Genomic DNA, 15,363 nt, shown 5'->3' with positions numbered 1-15,363 from the left:
GAGAAGAGTGATGCCAGGCGGGCGCACCGTCACACCCGGTTTTAAGGATAAAACCGAATGCATAATGTATAACTATACGTATCAAGTTTCATACATACATACAGTGACTTCATTAGTGAATAATCAGCAATATTATCACGAAAAGAGAATTACAACGACTAAAAATACTATCAGAGTTATATAGCTTATCCTGAAAACGAAGGCTTCAAACTTTACAGGCAAACGACCGGAGGTTGCGTAGGCCTGGAACTCAGCATCATCTTCAAGAGACTTCACATCAACTTTTTCTTTTAGGCAGCAATTATAACAAGTCTGAGTATACTTATAACAAGTCTGAGTACACTTATAGTTCGTATTCAGCAAGTGTTGGAAATTATATGATATGAAGGTGAAAAGTAAGGAAAGGCTGACTAGCTTACTGCGATAAGCAATTTTAGTGGGCCATATTTTATTAGCACATTATAAGTATATACCAACCCACATGAAAAACAGAATAGATATAACAGAAGCATAACCACAACCATAAACATGGTCCACGATTTAATTCATCTTCAAGTTCAATTATCATGTGAGGATCCAAACTGCTCTTAACCGTGAGTATGGCTGATATATCAGTTTTCACTCTGCAGAGGTTGTACACTTCACCCACAATTCGTGTCTCCCAACATGCCCGAGGTAACTAGCCTCTTAAACACTTCCAAGATGAGTGGCAAGAGATTCACTACAAGGTCTTTATAAAGATTCCCTAACTTGCAATGATCCGCTAAGGTTTCAGACCGCAGTGGTCATAATCCGGACGGTACCTTAACCAGGAACCATAAAAAAAGCCTCCAAGAGGACCGGGCTATATCATAACAACACACTCCTCTCTTGCCCTTTCGGTAAGATCATCACAAGCTAGAGTTTCTAATTAGTCAAGATCAGAGCCATATAATATTGTGGTTGCACTGTTTTCCTGGGTGGTTCTCCATATTCTAATTAAAATATATGATCTTGTGGTTAACAACACAAAGAGCATGAACATGGATAAAATAGGTGTAGCATCATTATTATTGTCATCATGGTTAAAAATTATTCCCAAATCGGAACCAATTATAGCAATTACACAACATAAAAGTAAAATCCTTGTTGACAAAGAGTGATCATAAAAATTAGGCATATCCTTAATTAGAATCATCAAAATTATGACACATGCATGCATAAAGAAAAGTTGTATTTATTATGATTATTAGGATAAAAGCATGATCAAGAAACACTTGCCTTTCTTCTAAAGAATAGTTGCTCAGAGTCTTCAACTCTTGTTTTTGAAACTCTTAATCTTTAAACCTCTTGGATTGCACTTCTTCTAATGTCACATGAGCATCGGGCACGAGCACGACAAACAAACACTCCTTCTAACGTCACATGATCATGAGGCACAAGCACGACAAACAAACAAGCAAACAGAATAAATACACCAAACAAAAAGAAAAGCTTAAAAGGAGCATACTAAAGAAGAGGGCTCGTTGCTATGATCATATGATCACGCGAACGAAAGAAACGCGGAAAATGGAGCTATGATTGAAAAGAAGCAGCTATCGAAAGATTTGGGTTATAGAAGAAAACAAGATAACTATAAGCTTCATTTATTTTAATTGAAAACAAATATAAAAGATATTCAAACAAGAATATCCCTAATTATAATTAACTTATATCATATTTGCATTTATAAAAGCGAAGTAGAATTTAGTCCAATTTTATTTATAATTGTCTATGTATAAATTACACTAATTAAATAATTGATTAGAAACGAAACTGGTGAGAGCATCTAAACACGTAATTTTATGATTCGTGTTGACCTAACAAATTATAACTAAAAAATATATATTTAAGTCGGTATTAATAAAGTTAACATTAATTATGAAAATCAGAGTAAAGACTTAATTGGATTTTATTTATAAAATCTAGATGAGATAATATTATTAGAATTAAATCTATATTTAATTTTGAAATAGGAACTATAGCACAACGACACTTCTAAACTAAAGGTTAAGCTAAAAGAAAACTAACATAACAAGAACGAACGGAACGATCTAAAACACAGAAACTACGGAAGAAATAAGGTTTCAAGTTTTTGCGATTAACTGTAGATTCCAGGGGCTAGGGAAGATTCGTAGGACATAGTAAACTATGCTCGCAAATTAGGAGAAGGATAGGCTTAGATCTCACGAGCGGGCTGGGTTGTAAAGATCTAATAGATCTAGGGAGGTTTCTGCACGTTTCCATAGACTTAAACGAATCTATAAAAATTAGAGAGTTTCATAGGGACCAAAATAGAAAACCTCGGCACCTCCAGGCTGCCAGACAGGAGCTCACTGCCGGCCAAAATTCCGGCAATTTAGGGCATGAGAGAGAGCGGGGAGCTGGGGAATATAGAGAGGATGGCGAGGGATTTCCGTTTTACTGCTTACCCATGGCAGGGAGGCACCATGGCGGCGGGAATCTCGCTGGAAGAGGCGGCGGCGCAGTGCTCTGGGGCGGCGGTGCTTCTGTTTGTGGAGAGCGGGCCTGGGCGGTGCAGGAGGGAGGGTGGTGCCGGTCAGCAAGGGGCGACGCGTGGGGCGGCCTGCATAACGAAGGGCTCGGCCTTTCTTTCCCATGCGCGACAGGGGGTGCAGGTGGCCACGGCGGTGGCGGCGGGCTGTGCGGGAGCCGAGGTACGACAAGCGGGTCGTGCGGGAGGGGCCGATGCAGAGGGAGCACGGCGTGCTTGGTTGCTGTGTGGCACTCCTGCGGCGGCGGCCTACGTGCGACGAGGCGAGCAGAAGGGCGTGACTGCAACGCACGGGGCTTAGGGCTTTGCGAGGTGGAGGGGGTGCGGCTGCAGCAGGGGCGAGGAGAGGCCTGATCCGACGATTTATAGGGGCTAGGGCAGCCGGGCTGGCGTGCTACACACAGGCAGAACAACGCGGTGTAGAGCTTGGACTCGGTTTGAGTTCAGGTTCTCCATGAGAGAAAAAGGAGATGGGGCTGGCTAGCAAGTTCCACGAGTCAGCGAGAAAAAGAGAGGAAGGGAGAGGAAAAGGATGGAGAAAACAACCCTGCGTTGAGACTAGAGTGGCTGAGTGAGTTCGGGTGAAGGGTGACAAGAGAAGCGATAAGCTGGCCGGCCACTGTGCCGAGGAAGAGAGAGAGAGAGAGAGAGAGAAACTTAGGGCGCTCAGCTAGGTCGAGGTTGATGCGGGTCGATGCATAGAATTCAGGTCGTGGAGATAAGGGTAAAGGGAGAGGCAAAAAGACTACGTTGCTAAGGGAGATTGGGTTGATTCTAGGATTTTTCAGCAACGGTGTAGGTTGTTAGAGCTGGAGGTGGCTGCAATGGAGCATCGTCATAAAGATATTGAAAACGAGCCACAGGGTGTCGTTTCGAGCATGAATTGATCGGCAAGAAAGACTAGAGAACGAGAAACTCGATAGAGCATCTTAGGATATCGGATACCATGGAGTAAAAAGGATGGATGATGATGAAACGACTCAGTGAGACTGTGATGAGAAATTAGGAATAGAAGAACGAGATAAAGAGAGGGAAAAAGGGCTTAGGAGCTTCTTCAGCTCACCGGAAATCTTCTGGACAACTCCAACTTGACGGAGGAAGACGATCAACGGTGAGTAGCATCGGCTAGTTCCCATAAGCAACTGAACTTCGGGAAGAAAGGGAAAAGGTGGAGACAAGAGGTTTGATTAGGTATCTTGAACAGAAGCTTTTGATTTTTATTTTACCGTAGAAACGTGATAAACGACAAGACCGTGATGTGGCAATCGTGCTAGCCGGTTTTACATCGCGGGGCCATGCCGGCATGCGGCAACTAACCAAACAGATAGTTGTGGCACCCGACCAGCCTGGCCGGAGGCCATGCCGGCATGCGGCAAACCACGTCTTTATCGTCTTCTCGCGGGTCCCTCTATGCTCTCTTTCACCTTTTCCATCTCGCTCAAGAACCAGCAACAGTGGCAATTCTCTCCCACTTCCATTCAGCCACCGACACTACCCTATGTTCGAATCTGTTTACGGTCTGTAGCTCCTATATGAAATGAGCCTAATATGCAAATAGTACATCTCTTAAACTTACATTATTGCTTTGTGTAAAACAATTAATCCGGCATTGTTATGTTTGGAGTAACAAGAATTATAAGGCGACATTTGCCCATTTAAACTTCCACACACCTGTACTAAACCGCGGCCACAGACAACACTACATGGCAATATGAGCCAATAATACTAATATTAATAGGCTGTACAACCGGCTGGCTAGAGGCACCCTCCAGTTGAGACCTCTCATCCCACACAATCTTACATGAGGAGTCCTAAAGATTTTGCGAAACCGGATGGCGCAATATGCAAAAGCTATAAATATAGAAGAGTCAAAATGGCCTGCATTTTGAATGAAGGGAGTAAACAGCGCAAGTGAATAAATCTGAATCAAACTGCCATCAGGAGTCGTCCTACGTGTGAATATGATCCTGATTTGTGAGATCCTCTCGAACAAAGAAAAATCTGCTACCCTGCCGTCTCCTTCCTCTCGCTCCATTGATGCCCAGCTGAGCTCAAGTAGCTGCTGGCTTGTCGTCTCTCTGATCTCACATCGAGTTTAACCCTTTTTTTTTCCACTAGGAATGCCAACTCTGCAAATGAGGTCGACTCTTCACCTAAACTGATTTCACGGATTTGCAGTACGAAGAAGAAAGACGGCATCTCTTGATGTTGAAAGAGACGACCTTTAGATAAGATATCTGCTTCCCACCCCTTTCTTCCTCGCCCTCCTCTCTCTCCCCCAGCTGCGGCGACGGTGAGGGCCTCGCGGTCGCCATCCATGGACGTGGTGGCGAGCGTCGACGCTATCCTGCTTCTCGTTGCCGTTGCAGTCTCCGTACTGGTCGGCGCTGCTGTCTGGACCAGGCGTGGCCGGGGGCGCGGCAAAGCCGCGCTGAGCCCGCCCTCGCACCCGCTGCTCGGCCACCTACACCTCCTCGGCAAGCCGCTGCACCGCTCGCTGGCCGCGCTCGCCGCCGCGCACGGCGGCGCAGGGGGCCCGGCGCCGCTCCTGTCCCTGCGCCTGGGCGCCCGGCGGGCGCTGCTGGTGTCGGACCACGCCGCGGCCGAGGAGTGCTTCACGGCGCAGGACGCCGCGCTGGCGGGCAAGCCGCGGCTGCTGGCCGGGGAGCGCCTCGGGTACGGGTGCCCCACGGTCACCTGGGCGCCCCACGGCGATCACTGGCGCGCCCTGCGCCGGTTCCTCGCCGTCGAGCTCTTCTCGGCGTCCCGCCTCGCAGTGCGCGCCGCCGACCGGCGCGCCGAGGCCGCCGCGCTCGTCGGGAGCCTGCTCCGCCACGCCGACGCCGCCCCCCGCGCCGCGGCGACGCTCCGGCCCAGGCTCTTCGAGCTGGTGCTCAACGTGATGATGCGCGCGCTCACCGGCGCGCCCGCGCTCGCCGGTGACGTGCGCAGGTTCCAGGAGATCGTCGAGGAGAGCTTCGCGGTGACCGGCGCGCCCAGCGTCGGGGACTTCTACCCGGCGCTGCGGTGGATTGACCGCCTGCGCGGCGTCGATGCGGCTCTAATCCGCCTGCAGGCGAGACGCGACGCGTTCGTCGCCGGCCTCGTCGATGGCAAACGCCGAAGTCGCAAATCCGGCGGCGGGGACACGGAGAAGAAAAGCGCCATTGACGAGCTCCTGTCGCTGCAGGAAATTGATCCCGAGTTCTACACTGACACTACCATCAAAGGCATTGTCATGGTGAGCAATCTCTGCTATCATCAATCAGTCGCCGTTGTGGCACACCAACATGTTGTTTGGCTTATGATAACATGGTTTCGCCATCTCCATGGTGATCTGATGCATATGCAGATACTACTCAGTGCCGGCACCGACACGTCGGCACTGACCACCGAGTGGGCAATGGCGCTGCTGCTGATGCACCCGGAAGCAATGCAGAAGGTGAGAGCTGAGCTAGACGCCAACGTTGGCAGATCCCGGCTGGTGGAGGAGTCGGACATCACGAACCTTCCATATTTGCAATGTGTGGTCAAGGAGACCCTCCGGCTCTGCCCCGTCGGTCCGATCATCCCGGCACACGAGGCCATGGAGGACTGCACAGTTGGTGGGTATCACGTCCGGTGTGGCACGATGATCCTTGTGAACGCTTGGTTGATCCATCGGGACCCTAAATTGTGGAAGGTGCCCGAAGATTTCAGGCCGGAGCGGTTCTTGGACACTGGCATGGTGACCACGGTCACCACGCCCATGCTGCCGTTCGGGCTTGGACGGAGGCGCTGCCCTGGAGAGGGGCTGGCCATGCGTCTTGTTAGCTTGACGCTGGCAGTGCTCGTGCAGTGCTTTGAGTGGAATGTTGGTGAAGGCGGTGTCGTTGACATGTCTGAAGGTGGCGGGCTGTCCATGCCGATGGCGAAGCCGTTGGCAGCAGTCTGCCGGCCCCAGGAGTTCGTCAAGAGCATGCTCTCTGCATCAAGATGAGGAACTGAACAGACTTCTGAAGAATAAACAGAATTAGGTAATGCTGAACTTCAAGCTGTTCAATGGTACTGCCTATGTTAGTAAGGAAAAATACTTACAGATAGGTTCCTGTAGATGCTACAATGCATGATCAACGTTGTCGCTTAATCCAGTTCTCCACTCTGCATTTGTGTCATGAAGTGAAAACAGAGAAAACACCAATGAATCATAGAATTGACAGTCTGAACAATGCCAGTTGCAATTAGTAATAAGATTTTACAGCCTATTTTTCGAATTCCCCACAATTAGCACAGACAACTAACTCAACTAATCTCATGTAAACACCTGTGCGCAAAATATAGAAAATACTCTAGGGGTGTGAATTGGTGCTAGAGTATTCCAGATCTAAAACTTCAGGGGGGCTCTGATTTAAGATCTAAAACCAGCAGTGCCCTCTGATTCAGAGATTGAGCTATTGAGGAATGCTTCTGAATTTCTGATTGTTCAAATTAGCATTCTGTTTCAGAGACCGACCTGATGGCTAACATTACCCTTGTGACTTGTGAAGTTCTGATGATTTCAGAGACAACCGGATAGTTAGCATAGAAGATCATTACATGAGCGATTCAGGAGATTCATATTATCCTGTTGATTTCTGATTCAGCGAATCTTTCGGTAGTTTCCTATTTTTCCATATAAGCAAAGTTTCATATTCAGTCTGTCAGTTCCAAATGACATTGCTGGAAGCAGCAGCAAGTTCAGCTTGGTACAGCATATAGCGCAAATAATTTACCGGGGAACCATTCGTACCTGTGTACCTGCCGTAAGTTCCACACTTTTACCTCTTTTCTTTTCAGTACTGGAACGCAATGAAGCAAACAACCTGAAGGATCTGTCCCCACATCTGCAGTGAGATTCAATAAGGATCCATTATCAACTACCTTGTCAATAGCTGTATTCCTGTCAAAGCCTGAAGGCAGAGCATGAGATGAACAACATAACTTTTCGGTCTTAGGCTGCGGAACTTTGGCATGTATGCTGTGTCACCAGAAAATATATTAAGTTCCCGTTTGTATCCAAGTGCTAATAGGTGAAAGTGCTAAACTTTAGCACTAGCTCATCCAAACTGGAGTGCTAATGTGGTGAGCTAAACTTTAGCTAAGACTTAAAAACTTTAGCATATACATGAGTGCTAATATGTGCTAAAGTTTAGCACTCAACTTTAGCTCCTTCAAACAAGCCGGACTCGGTTATGAAATACTACTGTCTCAAAGAAAATTCAAGAGTAAACAAATTACTGTACCTACTAGCCGGACGGGGAAAACTGGACAACACGTAGAAAAAAAGAAGCTACAACTTACTAGCCCAACGGGGACAAAAGGAAAAATACGCCTTCAATAACACTTTCTCTGAAGTAGTCAGGCCAGTTCATGAATGCGATCTGCACACGAAAGCAATCTCCGTGTTTCAGATTCGGCAAGCAATCTGGCAATCCGCATACGACAATTAGTCTCCCCTGTTGAGACAGCCAAGAGATACTAATATGAAAAGCATGAGCATAAACTAATCTCGTAACACTTGTCACACCCAAGACCCAGGACTCTGAATTAGTTCCCTTTTAACAGGTGTAACTACTACTGATGAAAGTTACTGCCCAACGTCTTCAGAAGCTTCTGCATCTCTTCTCAGCAAGTTTCACCTTGAGGTCAATGCCGTACCAGAAAGGCGGCTAATACCGACACGAGATCGTGTCAGAGCCATGGAGGTAGGCCTGATCAAGCCCAGATTTTCTTACACCCATGTCAACCACTCTCCCGGCGGCACTGACTATGCACCACGTCGCCAGAACGACATCTCTTTCTCACCTTTGTTTTGTTTCTAGACATGTACGAGGCCTCCTTCAGGATCCATCCATCGCAGGGATGCTGTTGTGGCCAAACATGATCCAGAGAGAGGAGACTTTTATATGACCACATGCATCTGGAAACGCCGGTGCAATGTCTGATGAGTCAGAAATCCAGCACATGAAGTGGCAGACAACAGAATTCGAAGAAACTCCCAGAGAAAAGAAGTTTTTTTTTATGTCTTTTGGCACATGAGATTTGACTAATCCTCCTCGTTTGCTCCCTTTAGGAATACTTGTGCTCATTTATCACATGAACTGGCTTCCAACATGTGTCAAATCAGTTTGGAAATTGTTGGCAGTTGCCCTTTCTTTTAAGACAGGAATATCAGAGGAGATCGGGTTTTTCACCAATTAGCAATCACTATCACTTTCAGGTCATAGTGTCCTAGACGATAAGCCAAATGAAGTAATGAACACAACTTCTAGAGTTAAGATCATGCTGCAAGTTACGTGATTGAGGGCAACTTGGTACCTGAACTGACATCAGCGCAGCACTTGCAACAGTGTAAACAAACAAACGATGTGTTTCCTGTTCAGGCCAGAGAAAAAAAGCAATGATCAGGAGCAAAGACAAGGACCTCACCTCAGCCAAGCAATGATGAAATAAATAAAGAAGCCAAGGAGAGTGGACAAACAAAAGAACAAGATACCACTGGGTCCCTGAGAAATTGTGCTTGAAAATATGCACCTAGATCTGCATATCTGACCGAAAACGACACATGTTGGTACTGCCCCCTGCAGATATGGTTAAGTATGTGGGAGGAAGAGGAACCCTAGGTGCCTCTCCTTTTCTATCTTGATCAAGTTGACTCAGTATCAAATGCAAGCCCTATCCGTCCCAACAAAGCATCCGGGAGCTGACGTCATCGTCGTCGCACTTCCGCAAACAAAGTAGAGCAAGATGGCAAGAACTCGGCTTCCATCTCATCCCTCCATGAAAGAGTACCTAAAAAGTACAGGTGGTCAGCTTCCAATGCACTTGTGACAGCAACAGTCTCCCACTAAAGCAAAAGGGAGATTGATGCCTGATGAGAGTTAGGAGAAAGAACAGCATGTGGCCACAACGCATCTACAGTATACAACTCAATTATTGGATCCCAAAGGGATAACACCAGGCATAAAACAACACTATTGCCCTCACCGCTCCAGCTTTAGTTGTTAAGTTCCCTCACTTTATTCAGATCACAAGGTTAAAATATTGATAGGGGAGATCCAGAAAGCATGCCTGTTTTTAGAACACAATCTCAGAATAATGATCAGTAGTAGTCTTGCTGTTGTCACCTGTTGATCTGGATTATTGTGAGTTCTGACCTAACCATCATACTTTTAGTGCAAGCAATTAGTTTCCAGAAAAGCTAAGCTTTATGTCATCGGAATTCAAAAGTTAGGAAAAGGATTATGTAAAACTGTTCCAACAGTGTACATCACACGATGCTCAACATGCTCAACAGTAACGCATAAGACAAAGGTTGCTGTTGCAGGATTGCCTGTTCTGGCCTAACCTAATAGCCATTCTAGAGTCTGAAACTGTCGGCATTCCTGATAAGACCCTACCCCAAAACCCCCTAACAAGATTCATGACTTTCTTAATGGCAAATCGCTTTCATAGACCCCCTGCAGAGTGGCCAAATGGCACCTGTATGAGACATACTTGCCAATGGGAGAAACTTTGCCATGAATTGTACTGTCATCCCGTTTTCTTTTGGAAAAGGAGCAGGGTTGCACACACCAACAAGTGAGATGGTGTGAATCAGGAAATCAAATCGTCATGGCAAGTGGAGAAAAAAGATGTATATATGTATATATATGCATGGGCCAGACAGGGAAGAAAGAGGAGATAAGCAACTTGATAGATATCCACTAACTCCAGACAAAGTTCTTTACCCCCAGATTCCTCGCAAAGGCCTTCCACAAGCCTCAATTATTACCCTCCAAAAAAATTCCATGCTCCTCCTACCTCGTCCTCCTTTATAAAGCAAACTGCGAACTCCCTCTGATGCACCATCCATGAGCTGCAACCTAAAGCAAGAGCAAATTTGCAGTCTTTCAGACCTAGAGCAGCAGCCCAAGAAAACGCTTGCAAGACAGAAGCTCATGGAGCAAGGAGACGAGGCTTCGTCAGTGAACAAGGAGAGCCCAGAGCAGCAGCTTACCAGCGAGCAGGACGACGACGGCGCGACGTGGCTGAACCTCAAGCTGGGCGCGAGCGAGTCGCCGGAACCGGCAACGGCGCCGGCGAGCTCCCCCGGCTCCGAGTCCGCCGCCGCCGCCGCCACGCCGTCGGCGACCCCGCCGCCGCACCCGCACAAGGTGTTCTCCTGCAACTTCTGCCTGCGCAAGTTCTTCAGCTCGCAGGCGCTGGGCGGCCACCAGAACGCGCACAAGCGGGAGCGCAGCGCCGCCAAGCGCTCCTACCACGCGCAGCGGATGATCGTCGGGCTGCCGCTGCAGGCGCACGCCGCGCTCATGCACTCCCTCAGGGTCAACCCGGCCTCGGCGGCGATCCAGAAGGCGGCGAGCCAGCAGGCGGCGCCGATCAGGACAGCGGCGAGGTTCCTCGAGGACGGCGTGGCCTGGGGGACGATCGCCTGCGAGGAGGCGCCGAGCTCGGCGTGGCCGGGGAGCTTCAGACTGAGAACACAACATTCAGAGCGTGAGCAAGCGTCAGAACAGAGTAAGATAGACTTGAATCTCAGGCTCTGATAGGCTGATTGGTGGGTGTAACTACTCTGACCAGTGCATCCGAGTTCATCTTCCGAATAAACTGGTTTGGAGATCTGATCAGAGGAGAAACCATATGGTGATGCTGAGCTTTAGAGACTATTGTTGTTTCAAATGTATGTTAGAATTATTTGATGCGGTGCTGCTATGAAATATTTCTGTAGCTGGAAACTGTACTTAGTTCTATTGACACCAGTGAGAAGAACTCATGGATTCTGCACTTCATGCTTTTTTTTTTTGAAAAAACTGCACTTCATACTGACAGCATATATCTATCATATCACATCCTCGTCAGCTTTCTTCCATGTTGTGTCAATTTTTGTTACGATCCTCAAAAAAAAAGAGAGAAAAGGCTGAGTATAATAATTGTGCAGAAACTGTATAAACTATATCATGAAAAAAATTCAGGAGCAGAATAACACACGTACAAAATAGCTCTTGTGGCAAAAACTAAATAAGTAGGAAAACATTAAGAGCCCATTTGGGAGGGCTCCACCGGCTCCTCGTAGCTTTGAGAGGGGGAAAGCGGAGAGAGAAAGCCAGCTCCGGTAAATAGTATTTTGCCGGGAGGAGCCGGAGCCCTCCCAAACAGCCTCTAACTTTGAAAGGCAACGGAAGGAAGGACAACAGAACAAGTGACAGTACAAGATCATATCAGAACAAATATGGCGTCTGAATCCATGTCGCCATTTACAGCCCAAGGACAACAGAAGGAAAGCAACTAAGCTGAATTCAATGCCTGAAAAGATCAAACACAGCATCTTGCAAGAGATGCACAGTGGCTATTGTGGGTAAATGGCAAGCATGTTCTGGAGCTTCATACGCACAGAATAAGTGTCAGTACAAGATCACAGATCACTGATGTCTCATGGCACTATGGCAGCACCTTTACTGAGACAGGCTTGGAGCCAGTTGAGCCAACCTTGTTATGTTCACAGGGAACACATTTCACATTTCAGGCATCCAGCCAACACGCTGCTTGAGATGTATGTCCAAAACGGCCATTTGTCCATTTGGGCAAACTGACATACACAATATTATCACAACAATGAATATGGACATTGAATAAGCATATAGTCGTGCTGCAGGCCAGCAAACAAACATCCATGATCCATCTGAGACCAGACAAGCATCTTGTCTACATATCAAGCACTACTGATCTGCAATTTGGCAGTCTTCATTTTCCAATATCTCCATACAATGAGATGCGGACTGCCATTAAATTTCTAACCATGGTCAAGCAGAATCTCTGACCAAGTGGTTATGTACATGTGTGCTAATGATTGACCAAATATAAATGACCAGACCTCTACGGTCTTTATTCAACAACAATAGTATTGCCGCATTGTACAGAATAACCTTATTGCATACTACTACTTAGGCCAATTTCTTGTTCTGCTCCCAGCATATAAAAGCAGGTATTTCACAAACGTGACATGTTATCCGAATTTGTTACTGAAACCAATCAGATTCAGATGGAATGAGCCAACATATCAAACATTACAGATTTGGGGCCAAGAGACCAAGGCAACATGTCCTAGGATATGATACAAAAAATACAATTCACAAAACAGAAGAATGCCTGGTCTCACTACTAGCAACTCCTAAAGAACCAGGAGCACATAAATAGCTTTCAGCACCTACTTCACTGAGAAGCAGCTTATCAATAGTAGTTCTCCCCTATCCCTAAGAGCTCAAGGAGAGCTCAGATTGTTAGCCTTACAGTGGTGTGGGTCCAAAACCAGCTACTCCGCTATGTCTTCAAAGTATAAAGTTGGGATCACAACAGGAGGAAGCAGGGTCGATACAAATTTGAACTGTTCAAGACAATTGCAGAATTAGACTCGCACTGCCATTATGACATTAGCATTGATATGAGGAAGATTACTAGACTTTAGAATATGTGCATACCTTGTGTTGCTTGTACTTGTCTCGAATTGCCATCAATGATGAACACTTCCTGTTGAGCTGCAAGTCATGTATGGCTACGATGCAATCCTTGAGTTCAGAAACCTTGTAGCCCGTCACCTTCTGCAACTTCTTGTTCTAGAATTACACAAAAAAGTGCGGGATAATGAGCCTTGAGAAACAGAAAGACCCATTGTACAATATTTCAGACATCAAGAAGATCCATCTTGTTCCTTACCCAAGGATTGACATCAGGATCAATGGTCAGCCTAGCAACAAACATCACTGAAGCAGCAACTACTGATGGCAAGAACCGGAGACAGCCATAGTCCAGCAGACTCAGCTCAGCAAGGTAACTCCCCAAGAACTCCATTAATAAGATAGAGCGCTGCAACAAGTATGCCAAGAATAACATCAGACATCAATGCACATTGAAATGGGAAAACAGTTGGAGTACAATAAATTAGAAAGGCCAGAAACCTTTTTGTCTTCATGGGCTGATCTCGTGAACCGCCTGGAATCAGCAAAACAAATGAGAGGCACAGTGTCAGGCATTCCATTGGCTGATATGTTCAGATGGAAAGCGAGCAATAGCACAAAATATGAACTTTTGATCCAGTCAGTGTACAACCTCAAGAAGGTCTTGATTGTAGGATTGCCCAACTCAAACTGGAGCAGCTTGAGTATGTCACTCTCCATCTTAACAAGCTCCTGCTTGGTGTAGGTGTTGTCAGTGATGTAGCAGAAGTCCTCCGCATGCGGCGGGCTGATCTCTTCGTACTTCCTGCAAGCACCCCGACCAAGCTCAATCCCCAAATCTCCAATCTCCAAACAGCAGAGCAGCAAAAAGACGCAATGTGGGGGCGGCGCGCTTACGCGGCGATGAGCATGGCGGCAACGCCAAGGAGCTGCAGCTTGTCGCGGCTGAGCGCATTGGCGGAGAGGAAGCGGTCGATGTAGGAGATGGCGAGGTAGAGCGTGTCGGCGACAAGCTTGTACTCCTCGGCGACCTCGACGAGCCAGTCGACGAGGATGGTCCGCATGTTGGCCGTGACGTCCGACTGCACGGCCTCGATGTAGTCGGATCTCGGCCGCCGCCGCGGCTCCACCTGCATCCCGCCACAAATCCGGAGCAAGCGCACCGTCACGTCAGGGGAACCCGAATGCCGGCGGATCGAACCGGCCGAGGTGCGGGGAGCGGGGGAGAGCGGAGCGGAGCGTACCTCCAGGGCGCGTAGGTAGGTGTAGATGTCGGAGGCGTAGGACCCGCAGAGCTGCGGGTCGCCGGGCGCCCCCGCCCCCGCCCCAGCGGCGCGCGGTGGGGGAGAGGAGGAGGCGGAGGAGTCGCGGTCGGGGTCCGCGGCGGCGGCCGCGCGCGGAGGGGAGGTGGACGCGGAGGAGTCGGGGTCGGGGTCGGCAGCTCCCGCGGCGCGCGGCGGGGAGGATGATCCGCAGCGCTCAGCCTCGGCCTCGGCCTCGGCCACGGCAGCGGCGGCGGGGACGGGTCTGGGGACCGGCTTGCCGGGCCTGGCGGCCTTGCCGCCGCCCCTCGCGGGCTTGACGGGGCGGGGCGGCGGCGCGGGGAGGACGGCAGCGGCGTTGGCGGCGAGCGCCGGGAGCTCCCCGAGCGCCACCCGCTTCCGCTTGGCGGGGGCCCCGCCGCCGCCGGCCGCGGCCTCGGCCGCGCGCTTGGCGGCGGATCGGGTGAGCCGGGGCCCCGCGGCCGCCGCCGGCGCGTTCTCCTTGTCCGCCATCCTCCTCCTCGTCGACGGGCTCCTAGGGTTTGGGGGCCTGGGTCCGGAGGGGAGGGAAATGGGGAACAGATCGAGGCGGTTATGTAGCGGAGGAGGACTGGAATGGCGGATGGGAGGGGAGGCCGCCAAAACGGGATTTCGAAATGGAGCGGAGGGAGGGAGGGGGCGGCGGTTCGCTGGGCTCTCCGGCGGGAGCGTCGCCCTTCCCGATCTGAAACGCGGAGGCGCGGTGGTGGGCGGGGAAGGGGACCAGGGGTTTTGCTTGCCTCTTTTTTTCTTCCTCCGCGGTGGGGATTTAAAAATTAAAAGAATTCTGAGAGCCTGTGCGGGAGAGTGATTAGGCGGGATGGCTGGGAATTAATAATTCCGAAAATTGCGAGGCGCGGGCCACCACCACGCCACGGTCCACGGTGTCAACCGGGTTGGGCTTGCGGAGACCCCGGCCGGGAGCCCACGTGGCCCAGCAGGAGCCCGCGTTCAATTCAGTTTCGTCATCGTTTTTAGATCAGAATGTTAGTGTACCCAGCATATAAAACGTAGATGTTACGAGTCACAACAAATTCAGGTGTACGACATTAGCCTT

The 15,363-nt window shown here is 48.9% G+C and overlaps 2 protein-coding genes and 1 long non-coding RNA gene across 4 annotated transcripts; 1 reads left to right on the top strand and 2 right to left on the bottom strand.

Moving 5' to 3' along the window:
* Nucleotides 1-4,349: 4,349 nt before the first annotated feature.
* LOC112884737 (isoflavone 3'-hydroxylase-like) lies at nt 4,350-11,341 on the top strand. Of its 2 annotated transcripts, XM_025950272.1 has the most exons (4): nt 4,350-5,774; nt 5,886-6,138; nt 6,226-6,549; nt 7,349-7,749. In XM_025950272.1, the coding sequence occupies exons 1-3, from the start codon at nt 4,851-4,853 to the stop codon at nt 6,510-6,512; spliced, it is 1,464 nt and encodes a 487-aa protein (XP_025806057.1). In that variant the 5' UTR covers nt 4,350-4,850; the 3' UTR covers nt 6,513-6,549; nt 7,349-7,749. The 2 variants fall into 2 exon arrangements, with proteins under 2 accessions (XP_025806057.1, XP_025806058.1); XM_025950273.1 differs by lacking the exon at nt 7,349-7,749 and adding an exon at nt 10,502-11,341 and having other exon boundaries at nt 4,526-5,774; nt 5,886-6,336.
* On the bottom strand, nt 6,614-8,110 carry LOC112884739. The gene is made up of 3 exons (XR_003227167.1): nt 7,853-8,110; nt 7,302-7,395; nt 6,614-6,673 (listed from the first exon to the last, which is right to left on the bottom strand). It is a non-coding gene; the product is annotated as an uncharacterized LOC112884739 (long non-coding RNA).
* Nucleotides 11,342-12,412: 1,071 nt separating the features above from the next.
* LOC112884738 (cyclin-A3-2-like) lies at nt 12,413-15,056 on the bottom strand. Its single transcript, XM_025950274.1, has 7 exons — nt 14,250-15,056; nt 13,903-14,135; nt 13,658-13,810; nt 13,507-13,540; nt 13,265-13,414; nt 13,030-13,164; nt 12,413-12,935 (listed from the first exon to the last, which is right to left on the bottom strand). The coding sequence occupies exons 1-7, from the start codon at nt 14,778-14,780 to the stop codon at nt 12,864-12,866; spliced, it is 1,308 nt and encodes a 435-aa protein (XP_025806059.1). The 5' UTR covers nt 14,781-15,056; the 3' UTR covers nt 12,413-12,863.
* Between the last annotated feature and the right edge of the window lie 307 nt (nt 15,057-15,363).

This window comes from Panicum hallii, chromosome 3, assembly GCF_002211085.1.
Source record: "Panicum hallii strain FIL2 chromosome 3, PHallii_v3.1, whole genome shotgun sequence".
NCBI lineage: Eukaryota > Viridiplantae > Streptophyta > Magnoliopsida > Poales > Poaceae > Panicum > Panicum hallii.
The sequence above is the reverse complement of the archived record's forward strand: the minus strand, read 5'-3'. Positions and strand labels throughout refer to the sequence as shown.

Bases quoted from the DNA above. Each gene is read 5' to 3' on its own strand.
- LOC112884737 (XM_025950273.1), top strand. From the start codon at position 4,851: ATGGACGTGGTGGCGAGCGTCGACGCTATCCTGCTTCTCGTTGCCGTT. The intron at 5,775-5,885 runs GTGAGCAATCTC...ATGCATATGCAG, and splicing joins CCATCAAAGGCATTGTCATG to ATACTACTCAGTGCCGGCAC. The intron at 6,337-10,501 runs GTCTTGTTAGCT...TCATGGAGCAAG, and splicing joins TGGAGAGGGGCTGGCCATGC to GAGACGAGGCTTCGTCAGTG.
- LOC112884738 (XM_025950274.1), bottom strand. From the start codon at position 14,780: ATGGCGGACAAGGAGAACGCGCCGGCGGCGGCCGCGGGGCCCCGGCTC. The intron at 13,541-13,657 runs GTTGTACACTGA...TGCTGATTCCAG, and splicing joins ACAATCAAGACCTTCTTGAG to GCGGTTCACGAGATCAGCCC. The intron at 13,415-13,506 runs GTTTCTGGCCTT...TACTTGTTGCAG, and splicing joins CAGCCCATGAAGACAAAAAG to CGCTCTATCTTATTAATGGA.